Source organism: Mustela erminea, chromosome 10, assembly GCF_009829155.1.
Source record: "Mustela erminea isolate mMusErm1 chromosome 10, mMusErm1.Pri, whole genome shotgun sequence".
Taxonomy (NCBI): Eukaryota; Metazoa; Chordata; class Mammalia; order Carnivora; family Mustelidae; genus Mustela; species Mustela erminea.
The window spans coordinates 68,882,729-68,904,118 of NC_045623.1; the positions used below are offsets into that span (position 1 = coordinate 68,882,729).

The 21,390-nt window shown below is 36.2% G+C and overlaps 1 protein-coding gene and 1 pseudogene across 3 annotated transcripts in view; both read left to right on the forward strand.

The window, feature by feature from the left end:
- EPS15 (epidermal growth factor receptor pathway substrate 15) overlaps positions 1–21,390 on the forward strand; it is a 144,303-nt gene that overhangs the window by 61,752 nt on the left and 61,161 nt on the right. For all 3 annotated transcript variants that reach the window (XM_032360898.1, XM_032360897.1, XM_032360896.1), the window contains exons 10-12: positions 41–186; positions 2,197–2,353; positions 6,457–6,542. In XM_032360898.1, coding sequence (XP_032216789.1) covers positions 41–186; positions 2,197–2,353; positions 6,457–6,542 — 389 coding nt within the window. The remainder of the gene's footprint in view (positions 1–40; positions 187–2,196; positions 2,354–6,456; positions 6,543–21,390) is intronic.
- Positions 10,983–11,577, forward strand: LOC116600685 (annotated as a pseudogene).

The following is a 21,390-nucleotide window of genomic DNA, read 5'->3' on the forward strand; positions in this document are numbered from 1 at the left end:
TTTACTTGTTCTTATTACTCTTTTTATTTCTTTCCTGTAGTGGGTTGTATCCCCTGCAGAAAAGGCTAAATACGATGAGATCTTCTTGAAAACTGATAAAGATATGGATGGCTTTGTATCTGGATTGGAAGTCCGTGAAATCTTCCTGAAGACAGGTTTACCTTCTACCTTACTGGCCCATATTTGGTAAGATTTTATTTAAATTAATTTAGAAAACAAATATGGTTTTGTAAAACTCTGGTTTTGCGCATTCTTATTTTTAGGCATTTGTAAATTGGATAGTTAACTTTCAAAATTCTTTGTAGAGAAAATTTAAATATGAGAATTTCTTCTGGATATTGGATAAAAGCTTGAGAATGTATTACCTGTTTTATAAGTTGACAGTATCAGTTAATGATTATTAAAATGTTAAAATGCAGCATTTGTTTATATCAGTTAATTAAACTTAAATTTTTAAGGGAGAATCCAAAAATCTGAAATTTAGTCAATGTACAGAAGAGTATCTTCAAGGCATGCTCTTACCATTCTGTATGGCACATGTATACTTTTATACCTTTACATAGGGAGTACACACTTGGTCCTTAAAAAAGATGAACTTGAGTGTTCAGTGCATGTCATGTTAAATAAGACCATACATATGAAAATTTTAGTGTGCCTGTTGTCCATCCACCTGACTATACTAGAGATTATGTTGAGGTTTTCAAGAGGCAGCAAACATCAAATGTGGAACCAAATAACTGCAAAGAGAAACTTAGAAAAGAACAAAGGAGGACAATAGGTCTGCCTTAAGAGGAACAAGAACTCAAGACTGGGAAAGATTAAATATCTGTAACTAATAATAACTGCCACTTTGAAATGCCTTGGCCAGACAATGTGCTCAGTAAATGGCAGTTGTCATGGAATTGGCATTATGCCCAGACTTTATGTGCTTTACCTTTTTTGGTTTTTTTTTTTTTTTTTGAAGATTTTATTTGTTTGACAGAGAGAGACACAGCAAGAGAGGGAACACAAGCACGGGGAGTGGGAGAGGAAGAAGCAGGCTTCCTGCCAAGCAGGAAGCCCAATGTGGGGCTTGATCCCAGGACACTGGGATCATGACCGGAGCCAAAGGCAGATGCTTAACGACTGAGCCACCCAGGTGCTCCTGTACTTTACCTTTAATTCTCACTGTAACCTTGCAGAATGTGTGTTATCTCTACTTGATAGATAAAGAAACTAAGGCTTGAGGAGGTTAAAAAAATTTGTTCAAGGTCACAAGAAGAAACAAGTAGAGAAGCTGGAATTCAGGATTTCTTTGACACCTTACCCGTAGTCTCTTCATCAGGCCACATTGAGTTTCAGTGAATGAAACAGATCAGGACTTCAGAAAGCTGAGCTTTAGAAAGAAAGAGAGAGAGAGAGGGAGGAAGGAAGGACAGAGAAGAAAACAGGATAAAACATTTGCTGTTTCTCTTCAAGTGATTTTGTAAAGCTTTCCACATTGCTGCCTTCTCTTCACATGTGATCTCCATTTGCAGCTGTTGTTTCTGCTTTGACTTGGTGATCCTTATATCCGCCTACTCCCAAGAGTTGCAGGAAGCAAGCCAACGTGGAAATTTTTGCTTGTTTTAGAATCATTCTAACGCCACTAATGACTCAAATTTGTTGAAACTTAGGTTTTATTTTTAACCTCTTTTAATGTTGAGAATGTTGGGATTCTTTGGCCCACCACAACTCTTACTCTGTAATAGTTCTGAAAATTGGTAAGAAAGTACAAAGCAAACCCAGATAAGAGGCCTCTGCTCAGCATCAAGGTGAACATTCTCTTTCTCTTTTTTAAAAACCATTTTAGCTCATCTCTCTTTTCTAACATTTGAGTTTAAGTTTCGGGTAGGTCGCACACAGAAGTATGAGTTTCTTTTTTAACTCAACTGATCATTTTTTGTCTTCTTCTTTATTTTTTTAAAATTTTTTATTTTTTTATAAACATATAATATATTTTTATCCCCAGGTGTACAGGTCTGTGAATTGCCAGGTTTACACACTTCACAGCACTCACCATAGCACATACCCTCTCCAATGTCCATAACCCCACCCTTCTCTCCCGAGTCAATTGATCATTTTTTTTTAAAAGCTACCTAGTCCTATTACTTTTTCCCTGGATTTTTAGAATAGCAGTGGTAGCATTTATATTGTTTGTTTTGTTTATTTGTACAGGACATTATGTGACACAAAGGACTGTGGGAAGCTTTCAAAAGATCAGTTTGCCTTGGCTTTTCATTTGATCAATCAAAAGTTAATAAAAGGCATTGATCCTCCTCACATTCTTACTCCTGAAATGGTTCCACCATCAGACAGGACCAATTTACAAAAGGTAAGACAACGGAAAACTGGAATGTATTAACAAAAGGAAACAAGTGCTGTGTTAGATGACAGACTTGATTTGAATGAAACAGTGGAGAAAATGTATCTGGCTATCGGTAGAGCAGTATACTGTTTGTGGTTTAGTTTGTGTCTATAAATATGTTCAGACACCTTGTATGACATTGTTGGACTGCAGCTCGTTTACCCCAGCATTCATTACACATATGGCAAACATATTTTCCAATCTAAAAATTGGAAAAATGTGGTCTTTCTCCCCCCTCTTCCCTGTCTTAGATTTGCGAATTTTTATGAATAAGGTATAAAATTTAAATGAAATCTATAAGAATTAAATTATTGTGTTTCATTTGGTGATTCACCCAAAATAATACAAAATTAAAAACAAAATCTAGGAGATTATGATTCGTGTCAGTTTTATATGTAAACAAGAAAAACATAATGTTGAGAAGTCTGTGTGGTTTTAGCTACGTAGATGACCTTTTCCTGAGTATGGGGCCAAATTTCATATCTGAACAGCTAGAAGCAGGTTTTAGCAACTTTTGGTTTCTGGCCAGCAATGGGAGTTTTCAAAACTACATTGTTTTAACCATGCTGTGCCTCGATTTTTCTCTCCTCCTCTAGACATCCTTCCTAGCATAGTGTATTTACAATATCTTGGCCTTCATAGAGTTTCAAAAGGACTTAACGTTTTCTAGAGACTATTATTGCCTCTAAAAATACATACTTTGTATTTTTAAATATTTTATGACCTATAAAGTAATTACTGCTGTGGTGATTTTTCAGAGTTAGATATAATAAAAGTTGTTAGATGTGTGGTATAAGGAGAGCTGTCTTTAAAATGTCAGTAGAACAGTTTGGTTTTGTAGTAATTTTGTCACATAGGTTAAAAAAAATCCCATTTTAACCTAATAAAAGTCAAAATTGATTTTTTTAATAAGTCAACTAAATGGAAATTTATAGCTACCAGGTATAGAAATTACTTCTAGGAGTTTTTAATCCTTAGTTTTAAATAAAATAAGTATTTGATTATCTCTTTTGTGAGTTTTAAGGAAAGGGAGAGCATTTTCTGAAATTTTTGAGATTTCTGGTGACATAGGATATAGGTTCCATAAGTTGTGGAAAAGACGAAAAGTGATGCCACCCAGAAAGATAAAAGTTAGAGATTTGTATGTATGCTCTCTGCTATAACTATATCTGAGTTGTTTCATCCTGTTTTTTCACCTATGCAGACTGTTTTTTCACCTTGTCACCTTCATTTTATACCCACTAAATCTCCCACCAGTGCAAAACTACAGATGTGACAGAGCTTTCTGAAGCAGATGACATTAGTAGACACCCCAGGTTGCATCTGCTCTACAGAGTTTTTAATAGATTTGTCTGAAGTCCATTCACTAGAGCATAGACACTTTTGGCTAATTATGTCAGATATCAATATTGTACATTAAAATGGGATTTTATCATTATTGTCTTATCTATTAACCCAACTTTTTAACCATAAGTATTTAAAGTTTGCATTTGTTTTGTCTTTCGAATAATCTCTTTTCTCTATATAATCTGATTTTTTAGAACTGCATTTTTTTGCAGCTTTGACTAATCTTTTTTTGAATATTGCTTTCCTTTCTGTGTTTTTTCTAGTTTGGACTATTTTTTCCATTCTGCAGCACTCTGCTTTTCGCCTTTCTTGTACTGTCAGTTTCTTAACTCTACTCTCTCAAGGTTAGACCTTTACTTTATGCCTTTTTTAGCATTATGGTTTTTGGTTTATAATTTTACAATTAGAGGCTTTTTAAGTGGCAAAGTGGAATTTTTGTGTAATGCACAAAACAGGGTGAGACAAAATATTTTGAATAAAGGGGACATGCTACATTTTTCTCCATATGCCCTTCTTACACTTTATATACTATTAGCTGAACTTTTTCCATATTTCTTGATTGCATGCCATTTTATTACTTTAGAATGGGAGTTTAATTTCTGTGTTAGCAATTGAGGAGTGATACAAGCTATACCAACAGTACACTAATCTGCCTTCTGGAGTCATCTGTGGTATCACCTAACTTGTTTGAGGTTAAACTTACTTGTCTCACTCTTCTTATCTGATGATATTTTTAATAGTGAAAGACTGTCAGCCGTGAGTCACTTTTTTGAGCTGGAGTAGCAGAAGAGGTGTGGAAGTCCTCAGTTTCTTGGTATACTTGGACCTTTCCTAGCGAATTTCTCAGTAGCAGTTACTCTTGGAGATAAAAGTGAGACAAAGTCCTGATTTTTCATTTTGTTCAACTGTCAAACTGTCTGACTAGAGTTAGCTCATATATCAAGTTTAGACAGACTTAAAATCCTAGTGAATTCCTGTCACATTCAGAAATCCACTCTAAAATTTCTAATTTAATTTAAGATGATAAGGGTCGGGGTATTAGTGAAACACAGTAAAACAGTAAGAGTTACATTTGATAAAAATTTGTAGTTATAATAAGATTGAAACTAGCATTAATTGAATCCTAACAGATGAATTTTGGTATTGGTAGACAAAACATCTGAGGACTAAATAATGCAATGGGCCTAAAGAAATATGGAGGGAGTTATTTGCCAGATTTTATTGACATACCTGTTTATCAAGTTTGCTTTTAGGGTGATGGTTTCATTTACCCTAAATGATCTTGATATCCAAGTGCCAAGGTGCATACTGTGAAATAGATTTTAATTTAATCAGAGGTTTCCTAATCAATGTCTCTATTAGCTGGGTTCATCTTTAGGCAGGTGCTTTAAATCTAGTTACTTAGCTCTAAAATGGGGTTACTAATAATATCGGCCATACTTACAGCCCAGTTTTCAGATTAGTTTGAGAATGATTAATGGATTTGAAAGTGCTTAGTAAATTGTAAATCATGATATACATGTGAAGAGATGGGATATTGTGAACTTTTATGTTTCTTCTTCTGTTGTCCAAGTTGATGACATGTATTAAGTCCATGATAAAATATGTATTAATTCTAAGTTTTATGTTTTGCTAATAAAGTCCTCAACGTATTTTAGTTTTACATGTTTAGGCCTCAATTTAAAAATTTCCTAATGGTGGTTATTCTGTTTTTTTGTCAGTCTGGTTATAGCACTGGAGGTTGGTTAGGTGTTTGAAGGAGCAGTTCTCTTCTTGTCCTGACTTCAGCCACATATATAACGAATCAAAATGGTTCACAATCTTTGTGAGCCAGGGTGGAAGCAACTTATTGGGAGGTCATCCATCTTAAGGGCATATTCTGTTGAGTAGGTTAATTATAGTAATACCCTACAATTGTAAAATGTTACTAAGTTTTAGAGTGACATATACATTATTTATTTAATTTAATTTTTAAAGTGGGCAGGGCAGAGATTATTTCCCTGTTTTATAGTGAAGATCATGCAGTTAGTAAAATGGCAGAGACCAGAATAAACCCAGCTAGATTTTCTAACTACAGGTACCATTCAGAGACCAATTTTGACACTTTCATTATTGAAAGAAAACCATATGTAAAGGATGTCATATATGAAGACAGCTTCATATATGCTGATGTTAAAATTTACTATGGAACATGCTGAGTAGCTGGTTCTACTTTAAATAGAGTAGGCACCAAAATTGTTTAACAAAAGTAAATTTTGAATTGAATAAAATCAGTTACCATTATGATTCTGAGATTCAACAAAAATTTGTTTACTTACTCTGTGTCAGAGGACATGACACAAGTACAAATAAGTCACTATCCATCTCCCCAAGAAATTTATTCTTTAATGGAGGAATTAGTTTATAAATCTGGTATCTGCTTTACTTCAAGGTTTTAAACAGGTGCTAGAATAAAGTGACAAGGACTTTGGGATCTCAAGTGGTGGTACCTATTATAGAGCAACAGCTTTTGGAGAATTTAAGGGAAAATGTCTCAGTTTATAATTGTGTGTGTGTGTATTAAATTACACTAGATATAATTTTCTTAAATGAATTTAAAGTATTAGTAATACTGTAAAATGTGTAATAATCTGTATCCATGTAGTGCTTTTGGACATTTTTAATGCTTTACCATATATAGTTTTATAGTAATAATGTTTTAATTGTGAACTTTTTGTTTTTAGAACATCATAGGATCAAGTCCTGTTGCAGATTTTTCTGCTATTAAGGAGCTAGATACCCTTAACAATGAAATAGTTGATCTACAGAGGTATGTAAACTAAAATTAAGATGACTATGTAAATACACACACACATTTCTGTTTTTAATATGTATCTTGGTAAATGCTACTTTGTTTAAGTACTGTGGTTCTTTAATTGGGAATCCTTGAATCCTATTTCTTTTTTTTCCCAGTGTACCCTGATTCATCAAATCTAAGGCAACCTTTTAATTGCAAGATGCACTATTTTCTTATGTACCACAAAACTAAAAATCACTGCCAAGGGGGCACCTGGGTGGCTCAGTGGGTTAAAGCCTCTGCCTTTGGCTCAGGTCATGATCCCAGGGTCCTGGGATCGAGCCCCGCATCGGGAATCTCTGCTCAGCAGGGAGCCTGCTTCCTCCTCTCTCTGTGCCTGCCTCTTGTGATCTCTGTCTGTCAAATAAATAAATAAAATCTTAAAAAAAAAAATAAAAATCACTGCCAAATAAACAGTGGCATTAGCTATAAATACTGTCTGACTTTAGGCTGAGAAAAATGTGTATCTTAGAATGAATGGAGTATAGTTTTCCTCCAGCTTTAGATATTTGAATAGCATATTAGAAAAACATTATTTAATACATTTTATGGAAAGAACGTTAGATGCATATACTGTGCAAAGAGGTATCATAACTGTTACCTCATTTGCTTCTCACAGAAACTGTAGAGTTAGATTTTATTGTTCCTAGTTTATAGGTAAGGAGTTTAGGTGCTTAGAGAGGTTATTTTGCCCAGTCATACAAACCTGTCTCAGGACACTTTATTTGGAATTGAATCGTCTCTCTCATACATAGGCAGTATGTAGAACAGACTTAAGTACAATTGGATTTGAATCTAAGTACAACAGGCACTATTGGTATTTCCTTAGTTCCCTTGTTCCCTAGAAACTGTATGGTAATACTGTAAAAATGACCTCCTGAAATTACTTTTTAAAAAATGAGACCATTTTTCCATCTACACAGTGTTGGATTTAAGCATCATTTTGTATTTACACAAACCTTTTCTGTTTTTAACCTTCATAACAGTTTGAAGCAGGTAATGGCTGATACTTTATTTTATTGATGGTATTGAGACATAAGGGGGGTTGTACAATGATTTATCTGGGCTAGAAAGAAATAGGGAATGATCTTTCCTCATTAAAATTGCTATAGGGAAACTTAGTTGTTATGATTTTTCAGTTGCAACAAAGAATTCAACCCAAGCTAATTTAAGTGAGAGTGAATTTGTTGAGTTGTGAAATTAAGACCTCTTAGAGGTAGATAGAGATGGATAAGCCATCTCTATCTACCTCTAAGAGGTCTTAAAGAGCTTCATACTGGGACTTAAATGCTATAATCTGTTTTCTTGCTCTATTTCTTGTCTCCACTTCCACTGGATTGTTCATTCTCAGATGGAATTTCTCATTATATTGTCAAAAGGGCTGTAGCACACTTAGCCTTGTGTATTTGTAATTTTAGATCTAGTGGAGTACCTCTTTTCTGGCAGTTCTGCAAAAACCCTAAGATTCCATATTTACCCGCTTAGGGCCATGCCTGTCTCTGAAATAGTCAGGGGCCAAGGATGTGTAGTTTAATTTGCCATGAACTCTGTCATGGAGTGGTGGAAGGATAGTTTGTTACCAGGACCACATAGAGGAGTGGGTATCCTGTCATGAAAATTCTGCCAGAAGGAGGCATGAATTCTGGAGAGGTAAATGCTACTGAAGGCACCATAGCTTTAAATCCATAGTAATTTCGGTGATTAGCCTTAGTATCATCTATCTCTTTGAACAATATGACTTGACATAAAAATAAGTCTGGGCACAGTGTCATTATGTAGTTTTTGTTTGTGTTTTCTTTTTTGTTTTTAATTTTTATTTATTTTTAAAAAATATTTTATTTATTTATTTGACAGACAGAGATCACACGTAGGCAGAGAGAGAGAGGAGGAAGCAGGCTCCCCACTGAGCAAAGAGCCCGATGCGGGGCTTGATCCCGGGACCCTGGGACAATGACCTGAGCTGAAGGCAGAGGCCTTAACTCACTGAGCCTCCCAGGTGTCCCTATTTTTTTATTTAAAAGATTTTATTTATTTATTTGATAGAGAGATCACAAGTAGGCAGAGAGGCAGGCAGAGAGAGGGGGAGAAGCAGAGCAGAGAGCCCAATGTGGGGTTCGATCCTAGGACCCTGAGATCATGGCCCAAGCCGAAGGCAGAGGCTTAAACCACTGAGCCACCTAGGCGCCCTGCTTTTAATTTTTTTAAATTTAGTCTTGAGTTTATCTGCCTTCTAAGTTCTGTGATACTCTTATTTCCTGCGCAAAAATTGGACTTTTGCCTATTTACATAAAGCCTCTACACTTGAAATCACACTAAGTAAAAAACAAAAACAGAAACAAAACCCTTGAGGATTATATAGTCCAATTTTTTCCTTACTCATGAAAATAATTCAGTCACAGATCACGCCAACAGTAGGGCTGGGTGGCACCCCAAATCCAGTTGTGTTAAGTTAGAGTTCTACATTCCTTCTATTATATATTTGCCTCTCATTAAGACAGCAATTTTGGGGGCACCTGGGTGGCTCAGATGGTTAAGCCTCTGCCTTCAGCTCAGGTCATGATCCCAGGGTCCTGGGATCAAGCCCTGCATTGGGGTCCCTGCTCAGAGGGAACCCTGCTTCTCCCTCTCCCTCTCCGGCTGCTTGTGTTCCCTCTCACACTGTCTCTCTTTCTGTCATATAAATAAATAAAATCTTTTAAAAAAAGCAATTTTTTATTTTGGTTCAGAATAAAAGAAGTAAACATTTCATTATTGAGTCTATAATGGTGTGTAGACTTTTCATATGGTCTCTATATGGTCCATTAACATTTTGCTTGCCTTATGTGTAGTATACATTGTGTTCAATGTATATATACAGCTAGATTTGAAAATACTTGTCTTCTGTGCCTCTTGTAGATATGCCCCAATGTTCTAGGACTTGCTTGGCTTCTAACAGTTGTTGATAAATGAAATGTTTCTGTAGTGAGCTTTAATAGGAAGTAGAGCATCATACATAACACTGGCATTCTTGCCAGTGCAGATGTTTCTAATAGTAGTTACATTTTGGTAAATTGAACTTTCACTGACTTTTAATAACCATAATGTTAAGATATACTAGTGACAGTCCTTTATAGTGAATTGCAACTAAAACATAAAAACATATCTAACATTTTGTGACTATCTTATTAAGAAAATCATAGAGCTCCACAACCTTGTTTTTAGGTTGTAGTCCCATAGTAAAAATGTATAAAACACTTATACATGATTTGGCATTTGTGAAAATATTTTCCCTAGGCTTTTCTTTTAGATGAGATCTACAGTGTAGGCAAACGTCTATCATCTGTCAACTCCACTCATGTCATAATGAGATTCATCAACCCATGCTAAAATTATGTTGTTAAAATTCACTTTTATAAATGGCTTGTGTTAGGTCACTATATCACCAACTCTTCAAGATACTACATTATAAATCTTGGTTTTTGTGATTGTGAGTAACAATTTTTTCTGTGCCATAGTATTACTCTTTAGCTTTTGAATTGTTCATTAATATATCAGGATGTGGTAAGTGTAACTATAAAACAGGAAAAAAGAATTTAAGCAGATTATGCTTATGGCTTTTACTAAATTGCTGTCTGACAAAAGATTAGCCTCCCCCTCCCTTTTTTAATGATTTTATTTACTTATCTGCCAGAGAGAGGGAGAGGGAGAGAACAAGCAGGGGGAGCAGCAGGCAGAGGGAGAAGCAGGCTGAGCAAGGAGCCTGATGCAAGACTATCCAAGGACCCCAGGATCATGACCTGAACTGAAGGCAGATGCTTAACTGACTGAGCCACCCAGGCATCCCAAGATTAGCCCCTTATTTGCTGGTTTTTAGATGAAGATTTATAATTTCAGTCCAGTGACCAAACCTGCAACTAAATAATACATAATATGGAATCGTAATGACTATGTAATGAATACAGTGCTTTACCAGTTTAATTTTTCCCTCTCTGTGATCGTTATAATGCATACTAGTAAGCATTTTGAAATAGAAGAGCATAATGAGAAAAGAGTATGTTTCTTAGAATAATATTTTGTTTTGACCATGGAAAATCAAAAGAGATAAGAAAAGCAATATATATAACCTAAAGAGTTAGTTGGGTAAAGAATGTTCTTTGTTACTAGCCAGAAAATGAGACGTTTCCATCTCTGGTTCATGAAGTTGTTTTCTAGTTGAAAATACGAGAGTTTGAGGCAGGACGCCTTTTTGTCATTTTTTTTCTTTACATTTTTAATATAATTCCTTCAACATTTTCTATATAGGAATTTAATTATGTCAGTCAGGTTAAATTAGCATGATATTTTTAACCTAAAGAAGGAAAAGCAATAGTTGTAATACCAGGGCAGTGGTGCGGGAGCCTCATGGGCTCAGTGCTGTTTGATATTGGCAGTTCACTGAGCGCACACCAAACCGCAGCGGTGGCACCCCCATCTGCTGTTCCAGCCCCTGTGCTGGTGCAGCCACCCTCACTCCCTTTGCTCCATCTCCCTTCGTTCGCCCCATAGCTTATCAGCTGACTGAAGAACAGATTGCTGAGTTTAGGGAAGCTTTCTCCCTATTTGAAACAATGGTGATAGTACCTTCACAACAAAGAAACTTGGAACTGTCATGAAGTCAGTGGGTCAGAACCCAACAGAAGCCAGATTGCAGGATATGTTCAACAAGGTGGAGGCTTATGGTAATGGCACCATTGACTTCCCAGAGTTTTTGACTATGATGGCTAGAAAAATGAAATATACAGTGAAGAAGGAATTGGTGAGGTATTTGACAGGTCTTTGATAAGGATGGCAGTGGTTAATCAATGTGGCAGAACTATGTCATGTCATGAGAAACTTAGAAAAACTGACAGATGAAGAAAATGTAGAGGAAATGATAAGAGAAGTGGATATTTATGGAGATGGACAAGTCAACTATGAAGGACTTGCACAGATAATACTGAAGAATGACCTGCTTTTAACTCCTTTCACCTCGCCAGAAGAATCAAATTGAATCTTTGTTAGCATAAATCGTCATAACTGGTTTACTCAAAACAAACATTTAAAATTGGTTTACCTCAGGGTGCTGTACAGAAAAAATAGGTGAAGGATAAACTGTCTAGACGAAGCCCCTCTCGTACTTGCATGTGCCCCGACCCGTAGTGATGCCACATATCCAGGTGGCATGCTCCGTGTATTAGTTAGCATCATCCTCATCGCACTAGAGTGAAATGGGTGTTGGGCTCTCACCACTCACACAATTTTTTAAAAAGAAGCCTTTACCAAGGGAGCATCTTTGGGCTCTGTGTTTTTAAAGCGTTCTGAACCATGATGTGGAGCCAGCAGAGAGTAGCCTGTGGCCGTGGACTTTAGCACAACCACCAGCATTGCTATTCAGGAAATTATACTTTGCTGTCCTTTCCAAGTTGCAAATGGTAGTCTTTTTGTCCAATAGTAAGACCATTAACTTAAAATATAGTTGGGATATCATAATCTTTTCAAATACTGGATCTCCTGCCTGAGCCTAAGACCTATATTTTTCATTTGCCTTCTAGAGAATGTCCAGTAGACATGACTTCCCAGTCTTCCCCTGACTACTCTCCTTGTCTCATTTATTTTGCCTTTCTCAGTGATGTCACCATTCATCTAGTCACTCAGGCTTGAAATCTGAGATTTTTCTTCCTCTTATCTGTTTATTCTTCTACCTTTGAAATGTTTCTTGAAATCATTCCTACCTTTCCATCTCCTTAGCATGATCACCTCCTTCTGATCTTTCAAATCTCACCTTAGACATCACTTCCTCTGGAAGGGGGAACCTTCTCTGACTTGTTTACCTCCTAACCCTCATAGTTATCAAATCTTACATAGTTTTACTATTTATAGTAATCATAGCATTTAAATACTTTATTATAATCATCTCTTTTATTTGGATCTTTTACTAACCGATGTGCTTCTTAAGCATAAGGACTATTTGTTTGTTCACTGTTCTGTTCCTAATGCTTAGCTTATATAATAGATGAGAAAATAACTTTCAGTTTTGCTGAAATCTGTCCTGTCTGTGCTATTGGTTTTACTAACCCCTTATCTCTTCTCTGGATTACTGTTATAACTTCCTCATTGAGTCTGTGCTTTGAGTCTCTCCTTCCTTCCCTTATACCTCCAGCTGGTGTATAAAATACAACTCAGATCCCTTAGTGATGTCCTGTTCCCATCTGGATCCACCTTACTTTTCTGAGTATGACACGAAGGCTCTTCTTCCATGGTTTTCCTTTGGCTTCCTGACCTTTCTTTTGTCTTAGCCACCTCCTACAGTAAAGTAGAATCCTTTCTTCTAGGGCACCATCAGACTCCTTGAGAGAAGACACCATGTGTTTCCTTTGGCACTCTCAGTTTTGATTTTATCCCTTTTCTCAAGCCATGTGGTGGGTGGACCTCTCCATCAACATGCCACACATTTTTATTTTACTGTGCTTCTCATCCTGTTGTTCCCTTTGTCCGAGCATACCTTTTACCTTATAAACTTTACATATGCTTTAAGACCCAACTTAAATATCATCTGGTTTTTCAGACCTTCACTAAAATCTTGATTGCTAATTGCTTTTTTCTTTTTACTTCTAGAAACTTTATTTCTTTGTAATAGTACTCACCATTTTTTTATTGTGGTCTTCATTTTAATTTGAACTCCTTTAGGGCAGGGGCTATGTCTTATTCACTTGGATAGGTCTAGAAGTTAATGCATGTAGTACCTGACACCACTGAATCTCAGTATAGGTTAGTTGGTTGAATGAATGAATCGAAGTATGTTATAATATTAGAATATTTCACAGACTCAATTCCTGTCAAGTTTATGGCAGACCAGAAGCCATGTATTAAAGGATGAAAAGACAAAAGATCTTTTGATTAATAGCTTATTTTCAAGTCTATAGAAGAGGATTTTAGAGACAAAAGGATTTTTAATCCTCCCAGGGATATTAAATATAGTTGTCTGATTTTTCATATTTTGATAGCCTATTTTTGTGTCAAGGATTTACTCTGAGAATCTGAAAAAGGCTTTTAGGCCCCTGCCACCTCCAAAAGAATATGTGTATCCATGTACACCATTTTATATTTATTTCAAGAGTTCCCAGACCCTAAAAACTATCTGTGGGTCCATTTTTAAGAACCCTTGCTCTGAAAGTAAACTGTCTCAAATAGAGAAGTTCTTGACAGTGAAAAGTCAGAACTTGCTTCATTCACTAAGATAGCATAGTGTTGGTGAATTGTGCTGAGGCAGGAGTTAATATTTATTTGTCTTCTGTCAGCTTCTACTTCCTTCCTGTCTCTGTCCTTTTAGCAAGAATATCAGGAAGTAAAAGCTATATCCTGTCAGGCCAGTTTGTTATCCTGGTCTCGGGCCAGTAAACAGAGTAGATAATTAAAATAATAGTTATTAGATATTGTGCTGTGCCTGCTTTATATTTTTTCTTTTATTTAATTCTTGCAACATCACTTAAGGATAAGTAGTTATATCCCAATTTTTCAGATGAAGAACAGACAGTTCTTTTCTAAGAAGCTTTCCTTGGTATCTATCTTAGCTCAGAGAGCGCTCAATTTCCTTCTGTCAGAATGGTTACAATACTGGATTATATTTCTTCCTCTAGTAAATTCTGATCTTTGTGTGATAGCACAGACTGTATCTTCTTTCTAATGAGGCAATATAATATTTCAGAGCATGGCTTTCCAACCAGATTGCCCAGTTTGGCCCCTGACATGATTTAGCCAAGTAATTAACTATCTAGTCCTCAGTTTCTTTATCTGTGAAATGGAAATATGACTAATATGATGTGAAATGCTCAGTACCTTTTTGGAACATGACGGATTCTCAGTACACGTTCATAGTCATTGTCATCGTTGTCATCGTCATCATCATCTCCACCAAGCAGCTCAGCACTTAGAGTATAGCATTTACTGAATAGGTGCTCAGCAATCCCTGGTTGCAGTAGCTGAACGAACTCTCTCTTTCCCCAGTTAAAGAGATACTGGAACTATGTAGCCAGAATTTGTGTTCCTAAATATATCTCTATCTCAGTCATATTTAGAAACTGATTTTTGAAAAACCTATTTAAGGCAGCATTAGCATACAGTTTGAACTTCTAAAAAATTTATGTTTTTGGTTTAGTTCAGTTCTCATACCATTAGAAACCATTAGCTCTGAAGAGAGCATTGCTTATTATTGAATCTGGAGCTCTTTTGCTTATTTGACCCAACCTGGCCTGTTTTTGGCCCTATTAGATCTCAATCGTGACTACCTCAACAGTGGTATGACTGATGGAGTAAGTGAAGCTGTAGGTTGTAGTGCGCTTTTGTTGGTAATAAGGAGTCAGTCTCATTAATTTTCACAGAGAGTGCATGGCTCGGCATTTAAAACCTTTGTTTAGGGAGACTTACTTATTTGAAACCCTCCGTGCTAAAGTTTTAAGTCTGTGCTGTGTGAAACATAGCCGCTAGCCACATCTGGCTATTGAGCACTTAAAATATGGGTAATCCAAATTAAGATGTGCTGTTAGTGTAAAATATACTGAATTTCAAAAACGAATGTAAATATTTTGGCTAAGTAAGGGTTAAGAAACATATTATGATAAATTTCACTTGTTTCTTCTTACTTTTTAATATATGGCAATTTGATCACTTAAAATTATGTATGTGACTTGCATTATATTTCTCTGGTCTCAGTCATTTATATTCTGGTTTTGGATTGCTCTGGTCTCAGTCATTTATATTCTGTAAAAATTACATTTGCTTCCATTATTTTGTGGTACTGGTAGCTTATTAAAGGGCTCTTATCTTGTTTAAGAGAGCAATAATTTTTAAGATGTGTTGAATTCTGTCTGTGGGAAACAAAAATATCTACCAAGAAATTTCAGCTCCTGAAGGAATTTAGGAATCGGTTTCTACCCACTTATTTAAGTCCTAACTGCCATCACTGTGGATGCTTGATTGCAACTTTTAAAAAGCCAGTAAATATTGTACTTTTATACTGGTAAGTAGTAGAATGGTGGTAATAATAGCTGACATTTAGTAAGCACTTCTTGTGCGCTGGGCATTGTGCTGAAGTCTTTCTAGATTAATATAAATTAGTCTTCCTTATCAACTTTATTATCCCTGTTTTATAATTAGGAAAATTAAGGCCTTGTTTTACATTATTTTTTTCATCCCTTTTTGTACTGTCAGATAAGTAGAATAAATTAATTAGTTGGGGTTTACAGAATAAGCTTTTTATTTCTCCTTATAAAAACAAACCATCAAATTTTGGATTCTGCCACTGACAGTGCAGCAGTTGTGTGAGCAACACCCCAAAGTTTGTGTTTTCCCTGATCTCAGCTAGGGTTTCTTTTTAGTAATTTATGCCCATGAACATACTCTCTGAGTTATTTTTAAAAAATAAAACTCATTAAAACAGTCAGCTTTGCGAATTAAGAAATTTAGTTATTCTCGGAGAACCACACGCATTTAAACTGTCACAGCATTTGTCTTACTGTTTCATAATTAATGGCTACGTTGTTTCCCCAGCAAACTATCGGTAGGGCCCTCCCTCAGTCTTGTTTGGCATTTAGCAGATATTCAGTAACTGTTGAAAGAATGGAATATAGTATACAGTCATATAGAGATTATATATTTAAGGTAACTTTTAGAGAAATTAAATACTTAAAGTTACAAATCAGTGTCTTTACTCTCAAACTTTTATTCAAGTTTTTATCAAGTCGCTGTGAATTCTTAGAGTGAAAAGCTGTCTAAGTTTCAAACCAGAAGGCTGGTTTGAAGTACAAGTCAAGACTTTCTCCTCAACTCTCTATAGTTGTTATCCTGCTCCAGCTCAAGACTTCTGACAGTTCTCAAGATAAGCAGAGTCTGAGTGTTCTGTTGCCTTTCTAGCAATTGTCATCAGCTTTCTGAGCAAATAAGAGCCTCTACTTCCTCTCTACTTCTACAGAGCAAAAGTCAGCAAAAGAAGAAGAAATATGTTGCTAAATAATGCCATTTGGAGTTCAGAAAAGCACAGCTCGGAAACCTTTAGGGAATCGCCTTTCCTGTATATTAGAATAGACTGTCTTTACCTAGTACTGACATTCTTTTATTATCCGACCTTGATCTTCCATTCCAGCTATATTTACCACACATGAACCCTCTGTCTTAAATAAATTAGTCTATCCAGAATTTTCTCACCTCTGTACTTTATTTTTTTTTAAGATTTTTTTTTTATTTGACAGAGATTACAAGTAAGCAGAGAGGCAGGCAGAGAGAGAGAGAGAGAGATGGAAGCAGGCTTCCTGCTGAGCAGAGAGCCTGATGTGGGGCTCGATCCCAGGACCCTGAGATCATGACCTGAGCTAAAGGCAGAGGCTTAACCCACTGAGCCACGCAGGTGCCCCTGTACTTTATTCTTTTTCATTATTTTTTTATTATGATAAAATATACATAGCATACTTACTATTTTAGCCATTTTTAATCATTTAATTCAGTGTCATCAAGTACATTCATATTCTTGTGCAACTATTCCACTATTCATCTCCAGAATTTTTTCATCTTCCCAAACTGAATGATTTAATTGGACTTTATATCAACTTAGCTTTAATCACATATAAAATTCTACTCCTCTAAGTTCTGTCCCCTCCATTTTATGTAATTGATGTCATAAGTCATATCTTTATACATTATGTATCTACTAACATAATTATTTTTTATGCATTTGTCTTTTAAATCCTATAGAAAATTTAAAGGGGAAGTTGTAAACCAAAATTACAATAATACTGGTTTTTGATCTTGTCCATGTATATACACCTTCACTGAAGATCTTTTTATTTTGATATGGCTTTGAGTTACTGCCTAGTAGCATCCTTTCATTTCTACCTGAAGGATTCACTTAAGCATTTCCTATAGCACAGGTCTAATGGTGAGGAAGTCACTCAGCCATTGTTTATCTGGGGATATCTTAACTTCTCTGTCACTTTGAAAGGACGGTTTTGCCAGATTTTGTTTTTAGGTTTTGTTTTCTTTTTTTAAGCGCTTCGTATATATCATCCCACTGCCTTCTGGTCATCGAGTTTTCTGCTGGGAAATCCACTGATAATCTTATTGAAGATCCTTTGTATGTGACTAGTCTTTCTTACTGTTTTCAAGATTCTGTCTTTCAGCAGTTTCATTCTAATGTGTCTCAGTGTGGGTCTCTGGGTTTTCCTGCTTGGAATTTGTTGAGCTTCTTGGATTGTAGATTGGTGTATTTTATCAAATTTGGGAAGGTTTCTTCTTAGCCTGCCTCTTCGTCTGCCATTTTGCTGACGTCTTCTGTGCTTTCTTGTACAAGCTTTCCCTCATTTTGAAACGCCATTTTTCTGTCCAACATTCATTATTCCCTTCAAAGCTTAGCTGAAGTCTCAAAGCATGCCCAGGCTGGAGTAATTTCTGTTGGTAAACATACCATTTACTATCTTTACAGCTTATTTTGTGGTTAATGATCCTGCCTTCTCTGATACCAGGTAGGCCTTTTCTTACCCTCTCCAGGGAGAGTCAAGTACCCATCTACTGTATTCCCACAGCACCTCTGCTTGCCCATTCTGGCACCCAGTATTCTGCATCATAATTATCTTTTTACGTTTTTCTGCCAGACCCTTCAAATACATTAAATTCTGAGTTTCTTAATGGGAGATACCTGTCTCATTGTTTTTTTGTAGCCCTAAAGTATAGCACAGTAATATTCAGTATTTGTTTAATCAATAGATAGGTCTTAAAGTTGCATAGGGATGTATTACTGAGTTTTGTTGTGTATTTCTTTTTCACTCCTTGCAGCAGTCCCCACATATGATATGTAAAGTAGATACTATATTCAATTTATTTTAAGGAATTGGCTCACACAGTTGTGGGAACTGGCAAGTCTGAAATGTGTAGGAAAGGCCAGTAGGTTGCAGACTCAGGGAAGAGTTGATGTTGCAGCTCAAGTCCAAAGACAGTTTGGTGATAGAATTCTCTCTTCCTTGGGGAACCTCAGTTTGTTTTGTTTTTGTTTTTTTTCTCTATGAAGGCCTTAAACTAATTGGGTGAAGCCCATTCATACTATGATGAGTAATTTATTTTAATCAAAGTCTACTGATTTAAATGTTAATTTCATCTAAAAATAATCTTTACAATTAGCCTGGGTGACTTGGTTGAGTGTCTGACTCTTGTTTTTGGTTCAGGTCATGATCTCATGGATTGTGGGAATCAAGCCCCCGTCTGGCTCCATGCTCCTGGACTCAGTGGAGACTCTGTTTAAAAATTCTCTCCCTCTCTCTTCCCCCAATTCTAAATAAATATATCTTTAAAAAAAAGTCTCCACAGCAACATCCAAATACTTGTTTAACCTTAACCAAATACCTGGGTACCATGGCATAGCCAAGTTAATGCATAGAATTAACCATCATAATGGCGGAAAGGAGCCAGAGCTTAAGCCCTACCAGGATTATCTGTCTGCTTGCCTTTAACGTCAGGTTTTTATGTGGAAATTTTATTATTTATTAGGCAGGGACAACAAATATCCCTTCCATCTCCATCATTTCACAGGAATAATTCTTCCTAAGAATGAATGAGATAATCCATGTAAAGTGCTTATCACGTAATACCTGTTATGTAGTAAGTGTTTAATAAATGCTAGTTTCCATGTGATAATATTGCTGTTATTATAATTACTATTAGTAGTATATTATTGTAATGATAGTAGTAGTAGATAGTATAGTGGTAATAATAGTTTTCTATTAGTTCCAAATAAAGGCATCCTAGATAAAGATCCTGACTGCCTTGTCTTTAGTCATGGGCTTTTTCTTGAATTAATCTCTGTGGTGGTGAGTTGGTGTAATGAGAATGGTTAAGCTTTGGTCAGGAGCCAGTCCCCAGCAAGTCATTGCTCAGAGAGGTTGAATCTGTAAAAAGATGGCATCTTCTATTTGAACTATTCAGGCAGAAAGGTGATAGGTAAGGGAGAAAGAGCAGAGCAGTCTCCCAACAGGATTTCTGGGTCCTAGGAGAAGGGAGGGTCAGCCAGAACAAATAACTGCTACTACAGTGATTTAAGTAAGATGCCCTGTGATGGAACCCGTATTTGAATTCTGGGCTATTTTATACCAAATCTTATGCTTTGAAAACCATATAATGAGTTTCTAAAGGTAGAGTAGTTATTTGAATATTAAGCAAGATTTTGGGGCAGAAATTTCTGATTATTCCATTTCTGTAATCAGAAATTTCTGATTACATTATATATTCTGTGCATTTATCTATGTTTTCTAAATTTTATTGCAGCCCATAATGCCTTTTAACAAATTTAAAAATTCCTCCATCAGTGTTATTTAGAATTCTAAGTAATGTTAATGTTACCAGTAAAAAGCAGGCACAACATAGGTTCACAGCTTGCTTTTTTCCCTAATTACATGACATCTTCTACATTTTACCTTGCAAATCTTAAGATAGTAGAGATATTAGTATCTGCATAATGAAAATTAAGACTGAGGCTCTGAAAGTTATGTGATAATCAGAGTCAAAAAAAAAAGAAAACCAAACAAACTAAAAACTGTTTCATGGCAGATCCAGATGAGAATCTGAGTCTCCATTTTTAGTCCCATTTTCTTGTTCTCTGTACGACCTACATGCTTTACTAAAGACTACTGTAGTGACCAGAGTAGTAATAAGAATAATGAGAATAGCTTGCTTTTCTATGTTTGCTTGATAAGAGATTATTGGCAGTTAAACTACATTTTTTATTTTAAAGATTTTATTTATTTATTTGTCAGAGAGAGAGAGAGAGAGGGAGAGAGCGTGCATGCACAAGCAGGCAGAGTGGCAGGCAGAGGGAGGAGCAGGCTCCCTGCCGAGCAAGGAGCCCAATGTGGGACTTGATCCCAGGACGCTGGGATCATGACCTGAGCCAAAGGCAGACGCTTAACTGACTTGGCCACCCAAGCGTCACCCTTCATGAGTTTCTAACTAATTGGTTTTTAGTTTCTTCTTCTTCTTCTTCTTTTTTTTTTTTTTTTAATTCAAGATTTTATTTATTTATTTGTGTGTGTGTGAGAGAGAGAGAGAGAGAAAGCATGAGAGGGAAAGAGGTCAGTGGGAGAAGCAGACTCCCGGTTGAGCAGGGAGCCCAATGTGGGACTCGATCCCGAACTCCAGGATCATGACCTGAGCCAAAGGCAGTCGCTTAACCAACTGAGCCACTCAGGCGCCCCTGGTTATTAGTTTCCAACTGTTTTTCTCTTTTTTATTGTTCTCTGGTTGGAAAACAATGAAGATTTATTTTCAGGAAAAAACCCTAAAACTATATTTCTGGGAAGGGCTTTGAAGGTGACTTAAATCTGTTTCTCTGACAGTGTGGTATTATATCAAAATTAAGACAGATGGCTCACTCCCTTCTCCCCATAAACAAGCACCTGGAGAAATGAAAGTGAACGGCATGGACTTGGGTCCCCCACTGTCCTTGTGAATAGCTTTGACTAATTCATCGTAAATTTATGCAGTTGTCAACTTTAGGCTTCTGAAAGCCTAGCTTGGGCTTTGGTTTTCTTGCTGGTTCGCATATTAGCTTCCACCAAATCAGAACCAGCAGCTTTTGGAAACTAGGGAGCCTTAGGAGACCAGAATTTCACTAGATAAAAGTGTATCAGAAGTTAAATTTAATTGATCTCAGTACTGTGAGAATTAATGCCTAACAATCTCATATTTTTGTTTAGTTGGAAATAGTCTTTGGGAATGTTTGGAGAGATCACTACTGCTCCCCTTACTCCCGCACCCAAAATTATGAAAAGGAATCTCTACCTTTTAAGCT